The sequence below is a fragment of the Echeneis naucrates genome, chromosome 21 (assembly GCF_900963305.1).
Source record: "Echeneis naucrates chromosome 21, fEcheNa1.1, whole genome shotgun sequence".
Classification (NCBI taxonomy): Eukaryota; Metazoa; Chordata; class Actinopteri; order Carangiformes; family Echeneidae; genus Echeneis; species Echeneis naucrates.
Genome location: NC_042531.1, coordinates 11089826 through 11105125, shown reverse-complemented (window position 1 = coordinate 11105125; position 15300 = coordinate 11089826). Strand labels below are relative to the sequence as shown.

The 15300-nt window shown below is 39.2% G+C and overlaps 1 protein-coding gene across 1 annotated transcript; it reads right to left on the bottom strand.

The window, feature by feature from the left end:
- Nucleotides 1-2643: 2643 nt before the first annotated feature.
- fign (fidgetin) lies at nt 2644-4869 on the bottom strand. The gene has a single exon (XM_029492880.1). It carries the CDS (start codon nt 4864-4866, stop codon nt 2644-2646), a length of 2223 nt encoding a protein of 740 aa, XP_029348740.1. The 5' UTR covers nt 4867-4869.
- Nucleotides 4870-15300: the final 10431 nt, after the last annotated feature.

Sequence of the window (15300 nt, the reverse complement as noted above, 5' to 3'; positions counted from 1 at the left end):
AGTAAGTCTGCCTGTTAGGCCTGACAGAAAAACAATTCTCAAAGTAAACACAGATAGGTATTTATGCACACTGTCTTTTCACATCTACAACAAATTTTCTTCAAAATTGCGATGAATGCGTGTCTCTCACAGAAAATATTAAATCGTGTGGGTTTCCATTTTACCAACCAAAAAAAAAAAAGACAAAAAACTGCACCATCTATCTCATGATTGCAGTTAACATCTATAAATACATCATACAGATGTGCGAGACGACAGCAAGATAGGTTGCTAAACTTGCCAGATTTCTTTGCTGCTATTTATTATTTAAATTCTGGTATTATCTTGAACGCATGCCCTGATTAAGGTCATGTGAAATGAATGACACCAAACCAGGTGACAGTGGAGCAATATGCACACTGCTTGGTAAAAATAAGAACAGGTAAAACATGTGCAACAGATAATAAACAAGAAGGGACCTCTTTTTGAAAAGAAACACAAGGTCCTTTAATGCCTCTGCAGTATTCTACACATACTGTAAATAGTGCGTTTAGTGGCATTTTCCAATGTGCAAGTGCTTTTCTTTCTTTCCTTACTGCTCAGAGGACATAATACATTCAATACTTCCATTTGCCAATTCAGCTGTCAGACCTGCTTTTTCATCAGTAGAAATTCGGTATGGATAAGTACTGACTGGCAGCCAATATTTATTAATAACACCGTTAATGATAGCTTTAATGTGAAGATGCACAAAATAGACAAATAACTAGCATTTTGTGTACAGACCTTGTGAGATGAGATGTTCTTAAAAAGGAATGCCACTCAATTAATGGATGCTTAGCCTAAAAAGGTCAAACCTTTTTTTTTTTTCCCTTGTATGCATTATATTACATTGATGGAATTTGCCAGAAAATATGTACATGACATCACTGCGAATTGTTTCTTCACAGAGGGGCAAACGTATTTATGGCACCATGATCCAGTGGTGATTGTTAACAAATACCAAATTGTCCTAAGGCAAAGGCATAGTGTATACCAAACCTGATATTCAGTGGTATTCCCCTTTAAGTGCATTATGTGGTGAGAAACAGGGTTCTTGGGAGTTATCAAAATGTAAAGCTAATAGATTTTGCAAACAGCACAATACTGTTTCTCTCAAAAGGTTTCCGGATCAAACAAACAGAATAGGTGCTGACATTTTGCTGTCTTCATGAATTTGTCTTTCAGAGATAACGAACAAACTGAGGTAGAAAGGAACTTAGGCTATACATAATCCTTAGGTTTTATTAATGATAAAACAGCAGCAGGATGGAATGAAATAGCTCAGGGCAGTTGTCTTTCTCAACCCCAAGATATTTGTCTGCACTTTTCAAATCTCTCTGCTCTGCGTCACCACAAGCTGAACAACTGTGTCTGCAAACAGCGAACTAAAGAACATGATTATATATACAAAAGAAATGAACATTTTTACCCACCAGGAAATAAAGTATTATACCCTAAACAGAAATGGCTCCAAGGGCACAATTTAATATACATAATAGTTTGAATTTCTTTTGAAAGGCAAATCTCCAATCTTAATACACCTTCTTATTTTAAGCAAATCCAAATGTGAAGAACTTCCCAAAATAACCTTTTGTGTCTTGCAAATAAACCAGAACGACTGTCATACATTCATTGTAGGAACCTTCTAATTTCATTTGTTTTTTGAGGTATCATATAGCCTTATATGGTTTGTTGACGGAATTCCAAATACAAGCCAAATGCTCTTGTAGTGCTTCGACACAAGTTTATGAGGTACGATGCATGTCATTATCACTTTCCTGAGTTTTGAAATACAGAACATCCAAAGAAAGAATTTTACATTTATGTGTAACACTGTAAATTACTATTGTAACAATATTTGAACAGCAATTACATAGTAATTTATTGTTTAACTTGAAGTCACATTGTAAAATAATATTTTTTTTTTGTTGTTTTGTAATTGCATCTTTAATGGATAGGCTAGTCAAGCAAACCAAATTCATCTTAAATTTGCCAGAAAACAAAGCATGTCAATCCAGCAAACAGGTTCAGTGTCAATGCTATTGAGATTTAATGAGTTACACGTACATAAAACCTGTGTAAGGTATTGAGCCCCTACTAAAATGATTCCAATACATTTTTATATACCTCAAATTAACCACAACTGTTCACAGGGACCACAGAACGGACACAGCTGTAGAACACCGCTCAAATGGAAAAGAGAAAGCAAGTTTTTTTTTGTCTCATTTTAAAGCTTTTTCATATTAGCACATCACCAATGAAGATTGTGTGGCAAAAAAAGGACTTAAAATAGCACCACTGTAGGCACTTGATAGCAACTAAATCTCAAAAACAGCAAAACGTGTGTGTGTGTGCATATATATATATATATATATATATATATATATATGCACACAAAAAGGACAATTCCCTACAAGTTGTTTGAGCTTGAGCATGTAAATGGCTCCAGCCACAAAAAGCATTTGATTAATTTTTACCAGTGTGTCATGGCCAGAATCTTCTGTCTTTCACGGACAATCCCTTTGCTGTGTGTAATATGTTCATGTCACAATTGCTTGGTTTTTTTGTTTTGTTTTTGATTTCCTCTCTGTGGCTAAAGAAATATGACTGGATGGGTGTTTTTCACTGACTACAACCAAACATTTTATTCCACTCAGTGTACATGTCGAGTTCTTTTTGTGATATGCTGGGCTGAAATTTGCAGAACACATTGTCAAAGTCTTGGTAAGAGACCGGTCTCATCCGACTGGGATGGATATTCGACAGGTCAGTACCAGGAATGCCATGAAGAGGACCGACTAAAGCCTCTTGACACAGCTGGGCCACGTCCAGTCCAGAAAAGCCCTCTGTCCTCTGAACCAGCAGCGTCATCTCTTTGTCGCTGAGACAATAGTTGTTCTGTGAAAGCAGTTGGCTGATGATCTGATGTCGTGCTGTCCCATCAGGCAAGGGGATGAGCAGTCGCTTGGTAAAGTACCTCCTTAGGGACTCGGGGATCTCTTCGGGCTTATTGGTGGAGCAGACCACAAGGACATGGTCCTCAGCAGAGGTCAGAGTATTGTCAAGCTGCATGAGGAGCTCAGCCTTGAGGCGATTCACGGGGCTCTCCTCACTGAGCTGGGCTGACAGCAGTAGGTCCACCTCGCTGATGAACACCACTGCCGGCTGGCGACACCGGGCCACCAAGAAAGAAGCCTGGATGATCTTTTCCCCTTCCCCCAGCCACTTTGTCACCAGACCAGAGCTACTGAGTTGCAAGAAAGCAGCTCCAAGTTGGCTGGCCATACAGCGCGCCAGCAGCGTTCTACCCGTTCCCTGAGGTCCAAATAAAAGGAGGCTTCGAGGTAATGTGGCAAGTCCACTAAACATGTCTGGCCTTAAAATGGGCCATAGTATCTCCTCTTTAATGGCTGCTTTGACCATTTCCAGACCCGCGATGTCACTCCAGTCCACTGGAGGGCCCTGCTGTAGGATTTCCGTAGTCACCATCTCCACCAGGTTTGAATCCTTGCTCTTCAGTTGCTCCTCAGCGGCGTGGATAGACGAGGTAGCCGTACCAATGTCAGGCCCTGTTAGGGAGTGAGAGAGGTGCTGTCTGTGCTCTTCACTTTGCTCAGTCATAATAGGAGATCCGAACTTGCTGTAGGGCTCACCAGTTCTGAGATCACCCACAGAGCTTTTGGTTGATCCGTAGGATGGAGGAGTTAGTGCTCTGCCAGTGTGCATGTTAAATTTTCTTTGCTGATCAGAAGGCATTGGCTGTTTAGTTGACTTAAATGCTAGAGATGAAGCCTCAGCACTTCTCTCAAAGCCATTACCCCTGTTTGAGTCTGAGACACTACTGTCTGTTATTCTGTACATCGGGCTCTGTGAAGAGTGCTGTTGATTATAGTTGAAATTACCATAGCTAGAGTCCATATCTCCAGGCCCGCTCATGTAGAAAGCCTTCCGTTTTAATGAGTTGCTGCCATTCAAAGGTGTTGGTGCAATCGGTGTATGATTATGGGACTGGTAAGTGTAGCCGGGCAGTGTGGAGGGAGGGATCGGTGTAGGAGCTGCAATACCGGATGGCAGATAAGCAGAAGGGGGGGGTGCTCCCCCAGGGCTATAACCGGGGCCAACAGCAGTCTGAGAGGGATACCCTGTTGGAGGATAATTGTAGTTGGGAAGGTTCGGAGACCCAGTGTTGTAGCTTGCCACTAAGGCGGAGGGAGGAGGTGGGGCTGGCGGTTGTAGGAGCCCAGCACTGTGCAAAGGAGACGGGTGTGGGGAGGGGAGGGCTGGGGCATTCTGGCTACTGTAGCTAGAATGTAGGTAGGAGGCGTTGTAGCTGGCAGTATATTCCTGAGAGGGGAGGCCCGAGTGGAGAGTAGTGGCTGTGTGGCTCCCACAGTTACTGCTGGAATAGCTAGGCTCAGACAAGCTGCTGGCCACCCCCGGGGAGCTGCCTATGCTAGCCGACACATCTGTAGGGGGTAGGGCAGCTGTCATTCCAGCTTTGCTCACAGATATAACATCTGGAGCACAGTTCATTGGGTAAATCCCCTCCTGCCAGGACTCATTCTCTGACTTTCGTCCATTCATGAGTCCAGCGGTGCTATCAGAGTAGGAACACAGCAGGGCTCTTTCATTTGGACCCTCTAGGATCCCAGAGTACTTCTCTGCATATTTCTTTAACAGATTGGAGGCCGTCAGTGCAGAGATGTCATCATTGGCCCACGCATACTGGTACGTTCGCTGTAAGTGCCCCCGGTAGGCTTCTACTTTGTGTGCTGGCGAGCGGGTAGTAGATGAGATGTCAAAGTGTTGCTCTGCCCATTGTGTGTGCTCTGGGGTCCACTGCATCTTTAAACCTAGATATTCCGCATAAGGGAGAAAATGTCAAAATAAGTATTAATCATGACTAACAATCATTCAAATCTGAAAAAATATGGAATTCTATTATGGTTGAATAGTAAATCATTTTAATACTATGAAATGGCTCCGAATGCAGGAATTTCTTGCTGAAGAGAGGCAGGGATTTTACAAAGAAAAAAAAGAGATAATTAAGAGGAACAATTCACGTTTTCTTCCAGAATATATCTTAATAAAATCAAAATGATCAAATGTCTGCCATTACACACACAACACTAACTGAATTGACATGGTAAGGATAAGGATGTGGGAGCTAACACCTGGTTTGCTTGGTATAATCCACCCAACACAGAGCAGAATGACACTGACATTGTGGGTCAGTCTATAATCCAACTCTCATCTGAGGCATTCTGAGACAGTTTCAAATCTGCTTGGAGGAGAGCAGCAAAGCAATCTTCCTTGGCAGCGCTCTGTTGCTTTCATCACACAAACCCCTCAGCCCAGCATGAATTACATCCACATCCAGTCTGCCTACTGCTTGTGAGGGAGGGAGGGGGGGGAACATGCTTCACTTGTCTTTTTCTCCGCAGACTCTCTATATGGCCTTAAGGGTGTGAATGACATAAACAATCAAGTTAAATCCTATAGTCCATCTGCAAATAAAACTTTCTACACATGCTGTCATCTTTTACTCTCTTTGGGATTATCAGAAGATGTACTATACCCCCAAAGAATGTAGACTATTAGAGAGATTATGGCTCAAATCAGAGATAGTGTTCTGAGCCTCACACATCTTACATCAACACTAATCTCACCAAAAGCTACAAGATGATATGAGGGAAGATGTACTTAGCAGCCTTTCCTGGCTGTTACAATGTTCTTTGCCTTTTGCTAAGCAGTGCTACACTTTACATTTCATTAGGTTAAGTCCATATCACAGGATTTGGGCAACAAACAGTGACCGCCCAGAGCCACAGCAGAGTCTTTTCTGTCTCCCTCCCAGCTATTTCCTCACATACCACACTAGACACCAAGAGCTAATTAGCAGGATGATGCTGCACTAATTGTGTTAATTTACAAGGTTTTAGTCAAAAGATCTATGCTATGTCTTGCATGGTTGTCAACTATGCAAGCTAATGATTAAGAAAAAAGAAAAAAGCCATGAAGGCCAAAAAAAAAAAAAAAAAAAAACCCCACAAAATAAAAAAAACAAAACAAACAAAAAAAAAAAAAAACAAAAAACAAAAACTGAGCAGACAAATATGGTGGCCATACTGTACTGGAAGAGAAAGGCTCATTAACCTACAGAAAACAAAGCCTACAAAAACTACTTGTTATATCACAGTGATATAATGATAACTACATTTAAAATGATATCTTTCATACTGTATAAATCCAAATCTTGTTTATTTGAAATGTATATGAGCCAAAGAACATGTAGGAGTTGACATTCTTGAGAATATCAAAGCTAAGTCTCACTGACTAATGCTCCAGATTCACAAGTATAACTCACCCACTATGTTCTCGGTCAGCAGCTGTTTTCTTAAGTGTGTAGGTGGGTGCAATGCAAAAGTAAAGGTTTAAAGCGGAAAATTATTTTTCCAGGAAAGGCTTTAAAGCCCCGCCCTACCAAACCTCTTATTGTTACTACACTAAAATACTTGTGGAAGAACTGTCGAATATGATTCTTTTCCACATTACCCTTGAGAAAGATTCCATCTTCAAAATTATCCGCCAGAAATTTGCAGTGCATTGTCTGGCAGGTATTCACAGCATTTACTCACATTGCAGTGCAAGAATCAGGATAATGGTTTTTGTAGAAATCACTGAGTCGCGTTCATTAACACTCAAGGCACATTTTGTCAATAACAAAATTGTGCACAGCCAACTGAGTTAGATTCCTCTATTGCTGTTAATCCTCTCTGAACAATGTGGCTCTTTGGACAATCAAAGAAGTGCTACTTGCAAAGTGTACTAGAGATTTCTGAGCACAGGGTATTTTTAATGCAATGGAAACAATTCAAGACCATTAGCTACATTGAGTATGCTGCTAAAAAAGATTTAAGAAATCCTTTTCTGTACAAGAATCAATCAGCAGGGTTTATATTTAAGTGTAAAATAATTTATAACATCAACCAGATTACTCTTGATAAGCTGTAGCATGTACTACTGGGAACAAGAAAAAGACTTAAAATAGTTAAACAAGGGCTATACAATGGATATTAAATACATCCATGTGGGGCATTAGCATAACAATCTTCCGGTTTTTATGATAAAACATTGTCTTTTATGCCACCTGCATAGAGATTCAAATAAAACACCCATAGGTTTCTTTGTCTTTCTGTGAAATGGTACAATTACAGAGCACACTATTAGTGGAATGTTTTCAGATAGCCTGGGGGCTCGAGCTCAAATTTCACTCATCAGCTACCAACAAATAAGGCCTTTGTTAGACTCTTCTGTTATTTGCCCATTCATAGGTTTGACTAATCCTCTGTGGTAAATTCAAGATGATCATCCAATAAGTTGTTTTTCCTAAATGTGTGACTGAAATGTGCAGCCAGTCCAAATTTGAATTATCCCCTTTTAAATTTGGACTCAGAGAGCACATTTTTGTCCAGCAAAAACACTATAGAATGATTGCTGTGATTAAAAATCATGTCCTGACAAATTTCGTTAAATGTTTTGTATTTCGTATACAATCTCAGACTCATTAATGAAAAGAGGACCAGGTGAAGTCACAATGCATTTGGCATGTAATACCATGGTGTTATACTGGGCTATGGTGTTTAATTTCTGGTTCAGTGATCATCTTCGATGAAACAGAGATGCTGACCTTTTTGGGAACTATTAATCTGGTAGCCTAGGCCGTTTTTAAGCAAACAAGAGTGGGCCTCCATTCTGTCCATCCAATTTCCCAGCGCGTAAATTGGACCGCCGCTTGCACAATTCTCTATTCATTACTGTGCTGCTGAAAGGAAGCACAGAGGTGGCAGAGCGGTTTTCTTTTCCTTTTCCTGTGTATGAGCATGAGTGTGTGTGTGTGTGTGTGTGTGTGTGTGTGTGTGTGTGTGTGTGTGTGTGTGTGTGTGTGTGTGTGTGTGTGTGTGAGGGAGAGAGAGGGAGTGAGATATATATATAGAGAGAGAGAGAGGGAGAGAGAGCAAAATGCCTTCCAGGAGGATTCCCAAGCATAAAGAGCTGGACTTTCCTTCTTCTTTTTTTGATTTGGGGGAGGGGATGGTGGGAGGGTTGAGGGAGAAGGGAGGGAGGGGGGAAGTGAAAGCTGTCGTAATTGAAACGTGGCCTAATCAGACTCATTACCATTTTTACCAATTTGCACCACCAAAGATGCCTATTAGGTAACTGTGTTTAATAAGCCTCTCTTTAGAAAACTAACTGTAATGAGCTCTTTAAAGTCAGACTTCAGCATGATTATGCACTGGAAATGTTTTGCAGAGCTGAAGCAGACTGGTACATTTAGTTATGTACAATGTCATAATTAAGCTGCACAAACTCTGCACTTCACTCCACACAATAGTCCCAGCTGAGGCAGTAGACATGCTGAAAAGTATTTATAATTACTGATCATTACAACCCTGGGATTTTCATCGCCGGACGTAAACATAATTATGGGAGCTTTTGCTTTTATTCTGCACACACAGACCACTCTACTTGACAAGCGTGCAAATATTGCAGACAGACAGTAATTACATTTATAAATAAAAACAAGCTCATATTCATATTCAAATCCACCGGAGATATTCTAAGTAGGGGTGGAGCAAAACATTCTAATACAATGTGAAATGGTAATCGGTCTGGCTACAGAGGCTCATTCATCTCACATATCAAGTTAAGACTATTTAAACTCAATTTAGAGCTCCATGTGGCAGTAATTCCAATCTTTAGATGGCAGGGTGCCATTTAACCCCTCATTTAGAAAAGATATGCCTTCCTCAGTCACTGTCTTTTCCAGGGCTTCTGCCCATACATTTCACAGTCTGACCACCCATGGCAGTAAATTATTACATGTCTCCACACTATCAAACACCACCGATCCCAGTGGATTCTCAACTCATCCGAATATAGCAGGGGGAAAAATGACTGCACAAGCTCGCACTTACAGCGTGTTTATTGTGCTTAACCTGCCAGTTGAGGAGACAACCTTTCCTTTGAAAATGTACGTAGGAACACCTTTAATTGTAAATCAGATATAACTGAATTTGCCATGGACACTGGTCTGATCAAATGCTTCTGTGACTGAGAAGACATCAAACGACTTGAAATGACTCGATATCTATTAATGACTGCATTAGTTAGCAGCGCTGCCCTAACCCTTATATATGTATGAATACACGTGGAGAGAGATAGAGACATAAAACCTATTCATCTTTTTTTCAACCTTGCCTCTCAACTGTCAGCCTTTTTGCATGTGACCTTTGCTTCAGTCCAGCCATGCCTGAGATCTGCAAAAGTGTGTCTCTTGTCAGGGTTTACTTTGCTCTAAGATCTGCCTCAAAGGCTCACAGTGCATACTGCACACCTCACTTTATGCCTCAGTTGCCACAATGCCACCTGAGCGTGTTGTAAGCACGTATTCATTGACTATAAACACTATAAGCGTGCGGGTAGTTTGGCTTATGAAGACCAGTGCAATGCACACACCGATTTTATCGAGCTGCTGCCGCCTGGAACATGGAAGAAGTCTGATACAGTCATTGAAGAGAACATCTAAACCAAATGTTCTTTTTACCCGTCAGAGAGGTGCTTCTATCAAGAGGCATTATACTTTGCAGGTTCACACCACCTGTCCAGATCCCTAAACTTTTTTTTAAGCCTCCTGACCAACCACTAAGAGCTGTTATTGAAATTACGTTATCACTCACTGGCTTCCAGGCCACAAACTCTGATTATTGCATTTCACAAAAATCTCCCACCAAAAAAAGAGGCAATGCAAATTTGACAATTCTACAACTCAAAAGTCATTAATTTGTCACCAACCACCTCTCATACCACATTTCCATACAATTAACTAGAAAACTGTCACCAAGCACTGTGATTATCCTCTTTGTAACAAATATATTGTCAAATACAGATAATGAACAGGTAAAAAAAAGTAATAAAATAATGAAAACCCTGCTTAAAAAAATTAAGAAATTTAATATTATAGCTTTGCTATTTTTTTTTAAAGTAATAATTAGTAAGCCATCATATTTACCACTACAAGAACGGTACAACAATGGGTTTGTTACAGACAAACTACAGTTTGTTCTGATATTATGATGATGACAACGATGAATTTCCAGAAGTTGTGCAATAGACTGGAGTCAGTTTGGCAGTTTAATAGTCATGAAAAACTACTCAAGCCCACAAGGTTTCTCTGTAGCCTTAGCCCATGCTGGCAGGATAGAGGCTGATTGGCACAAAGGCTTCTTTACCCCTGAATGGAAGTTTGAATCCTCATTATATAGTACCTGTTTTATCGGCAGCTACAGTAAATGCACTGTTGCATCTTAAATCACGTCTTGAGTTTTTGTTACACATTAAAAATGTCGGTCAGCCTGGTTTACTAGTCTTATTTATATAGGGAGGCAGTATTGTTACAGCAGCTGAAGGAGTTTGTATCAGAATAAGCTGTTTTAAATGATCAAATTATCAGCAAAGAGCATATGATAATTTGAACAATTCATCTGAAATGTGATCAGAAGATATAAATGCTCCCACTCAGAAAACACTTTATATCTTTGAAAGAGCTGGAGTATAAACCCTATAACTGCTGGAGAGTGTCTGCACAAATGTTTTAGTATTTTAAGTTATGATTAAAAAAATAGCTGGGGAGTGCAAGCAATGGTTGGCATAATTCTTCAATATGTTGAACATCGTAGTTTAGACTGAGTCAGTTCTACTTGCAATAAATAAGGCACCTCTTAAACTGGCAGTTTAAAAAAAGACAAAAAATTCAATTTGGTTTGAGAAATGTTTGTCAAAAACCACAATGCTCAGCTGTTACTTTTTTTAAATAAAATAATCTCTGTGCCCCCCTAAATGTTACATCTTCAGCAGGAATGAGTGAGCGCCGGTATTAAAGATAACAACAGTAACCGAGGAAAACACACCATCATTTATGCTTGATTGTTCCAATAAATGTGTTATTTGCGAACATATTCTAGAATAGAAGATTGGTTAGTGACAACCAGCCCTTGAATAGATCATCATGAGCATGTTCATTTGTTTCTTTTCTCAGGGCATAAAGATGACACCATACGTCATTTACTAAATTATAGTGATTCTTACTGAATACACACAGATGTTGAACAGAGCATTATGTATTTTTCACTGCATATCCCAGATATTCTCAAATCCTCGGAGTCTTTGGTGTGAGCGAATGGTAAACTATATTAGCTAGAGGGGAACATGCATTTCTCATTTTCCCTGAAATACTGTAAATCGTGAGGTTGAGAGATTCTCTGAGCTGTCATTTCTCTGTCTCAGTGATGCTCATTAAACCATTACTCTTCAGGCCAAGAGGCCCCTGAGGCTACATCTTCCATTACAACCATAAGTATAGCTAAATCCACACACGCTAAACTAACAGCACTCAAACACACAAGGAGAACTTGTACACTGAATTAAAAAAAAAAAAAAAAACTAAGACAATTACAGAAGGCAGGCATCATAGTGTTCTATAGTGCATAATACTGATGAATACTCGAATGGCCTGTTAGTTAAAAGAACACAGTTGTTGAACTCAAGCACTTTGTGAAACTAGTTTAATGGTGGATCACATGTACAGTAGAGGCAGCAGTTTTGTGAGCCTATATGAACTTGGCTACTCTGCCTCTCAGGGGATCACTTACACACTTCAAAAGGGAAAAGAGGCGGATTGTGACCTTCCCTCATGAAGGCTCATTGACCAAAAGCTATGCACTAACATCTTCATTCCCCAAAGTTCTGTTACTCCAAGGAAAACTCAAATCAAAGAGCCATGAAGCTGAATTCAAAGAGTAAAGTCAACAAAGCGGCAGCCTTTTTCTTATATGCAAATCAAATTTATCAATGTTTTGACTTTTATTGTAAATGGGCCAGGAGCCAATCATCTGATTTACAAACCAACAGGCCAAGCCCCACTGGAAATTAAAATATTATCTTGTTCACTGGTCCGATTTGCAACTGTGATTATACCACACCTCTAACCATTGGGCTTTACAGCTGTAGTAACCTGAAAAAAACCCTAACCCGACCATTGAGTTGCGACAAACTAATGTTTAAGCATTGATGAGGCACATCTGTCTTTTCTGTTGGTGGTAAACAGCAGTGGAAAGATGACTGAAAATATGTTACTAAAAAGAGTATTTAAAAAAAGTGTAAAAACCCTTTTTTTAATTTCCTTTAAATTATTCTGTAATTTGCTGAAGAGAAAAATGTAAATGCACTTATAGAGTTTTAAAGAGAAATTTGTTTTGCAAAGAAAGCCTGAGTCATCACGGTTCTATTTATTGATACTTCAACATCACAGTGATTAAAAGTTTAAATTGAGCTTTAATTGGAAATACCAGAGTGAAGAGAAAAACGATGTTTGCCTGTGGCTGCGGCTAGCTTTTCGTTGAAGCATTCTGAAGCTTTCCGTGGTATCGACTGCAAGACTCAAAGAAGGTCACTTCTCCAACACAGGCCAGACAAAAGGTGAAATGAGACAACTGAAGCAATCTTAGGTCAATATGAAATAGAAATCTCTCAGCTATACTGTAATAAAGTTACTGAAGTGAAGTAGTGAAGCCATAAAGGGGAACTTTTACAAGGAAAGAGCTGTCTAGAAGATTGGTTCGCCCACTGGCAAGCAGTGGCTTCTGAGAGCTAAGGTGGCATGGTCAGTACTGCCCCATGGAGCTGAATTATAGAATTTGCTTTTCAAAAAGTCTAGGATTTTAAGGAGTTTCATTTTGCTTATTGTTGTGTTTGTGACAAAAATATTAATGTGCAAAAAAATCCCCAAAAGTCTAAATCCCAATATAATCTTAAATTTTCCTTGGAGTAGCTTTGATATGAAATCGGACATTTAAGTATTCCGTCTTCTGTACTTTTTCTACAAAAATTAATTCATTAATTAATATGAATAAGTAAAAATATATTCAAATGCCATGGTTTTGTGGCTGCAACCTCAAAGTCAATCCAAGATGTTTTATGCAGCTTTTTATACACATTGTCCTACAATCTATATTAATATATTGTGTGCATCTTTAAACGTTCAGTTTGAACAAAACTTATTGAAACAATTAAAATAAAGCTGGGAAATAAATCAAGCTTGTGCTGAGTAAGGCGTTCACCCTGAGGTTGTTGTGGAGTGTATTCATGCTAATATTCATGCTACATGCAATAGAAACAAGCAAAACTAGTGTTACGCCCAAGCATATGCAGAAAGACAACACCTGTTGGGTGATGTACGGATTTATCTGCTGAACCTGCTGTGCCTGTTGATGTGTTGAGTGCCGCACACCTCAGATGTATAATGCATCTCAACAGCTCATCCAGAATCACAATCAGTGGTTGTCATTACTCTGAGAAAACAGAAATGATCACTAAACAATCTCAATGACCATCTCTGAAGTTTTTTTTTTTTTTTTTACATCAGCAAGAACAGTAGAAACAGGAGAAAGTATTATGGACTCGCTTTGGGTGCTATCAAAAGCTAAAAGCTCTGCTTTTGTTTATGATGGAATGACATCATCTTACGTTAATTCGTTAACAATACTAGATTTTTTTTCTATTATTATATCATTCTAACTTTTTTGAACACTTCAACATGAAGATGACCACTCAAGCTGTAAAATGCGGACATTTTGTAGTCCTATAAGATAAAACCCTCAACATTCATCCTTTCAACAATGCAATAAAAAATAACCCCTCAAACTAGTCACACAAACATGGTGAAATATTTGATTCCGAGTAGTTTCGCCACTTTTTAAATCAACCAATCAAAAGCAGGAGATGTGTGAGTAAAATAGTACTTTAAGTAAAACCTAAATAAACATTTATTTTGTATCAATCTATAAATGCAATCATATAGTATGAGCACTGTAGACCAGCACCACTGTAATCATCTCAGTAGGACCATTTATGTAAACGACGCAAGTGAAAGAGAACTGTCTATTGAAGGCAACTTTAAACCAGTATGAGGGAGGTGAAAGAGAACTTGGCAGCCTTCAAAGGGTTCACTACTTTGACAGAAATGAAGCAGGAAAGGAGGAATTACTGTGCCATGAAAATTGTTCCAGAGCATGCCTTACTAGATTATGAAATGAAGGGAAGAAAGAAGGTTAATCTGTGGCACAAAGCAATTGTGAAAAATAAATTAGATAATTAAGAGAAATTGATAGGTAGGCATTTTTAATATTTCTATTTTATCTCTCGCCTTTTTGAGTGTTTGGAGGTAAGTAGCGAATTTTACTCCACAAAGCTTAAATTATCATTACCAGAATAAACAGACAACATTTCCCACCTTTCATTATGTTGACCTCAATATGCTGTTTCTTAATGCAGTTTAAAGTAATGATTGTTCTACATTGTGCTGCATTTGCATGTTCAGAGTTCAACCAATTAAAAGCTAATTAATTAGACACAATTCTATTAAGAAACAAATCCCACTCATCAATATACACAACCTGGGGTCACCCATTGCTCAAATGTGAATTGGCTCTTTGCACCACATGGACTAGAGAATAGCACAATAGCACTATTGGAGCTTACAATAAGCAGTTTGGCACGGATATATTCGATGGAGCATGAACTCATCAGTGCTGATAGATTTTGCTTCCCTGGATAGAAAGCGAGACCAGGAGGTATCACTGGGATGTACAGCCTTCTCTCACTACCGAGGCGCCCATGTCGCTGCATACACAACCGTGCACTCATACTGCACCTCAGCTGTAATCATCCAATACAGATCAATTCTTTAGGGCAAGTCATGCTACACTACCACCAAGATATTTGCATTACAGGTGAATCACATGATGGAACAAATACTTCACACTACAGTATGTTGTCAGGAACTTACTGCAAGCAGAAACCACCTTGAATATATTGCGTCCTTTTATTAGTTTGCATTTAGTGCTGATTGGTGACCTCTCATTGCACTCACTGACTCCTTAAAAGTCTTTCAAAGTAATACTGGTCTGAATGAGCATATATTTGGAATAACTTTTCATTTTTGTGTGTTCTTGTAATGCTTTATTGTTTTTATGCATCATTTTCCCTGCCTTTTCTTTCTGTGGGTTGTCTCTTATTTTTGTTTTATGGCCTATACAGTGTGAAATCTGTGCTCAAATAGGACATCTGGTACAACAACTATGGTATTAACGTCCTACTCCCATTCTCTCACATTGTCACACAGAAATCATTTCAAAGAATCATTTCTTTATTCAATTTGAT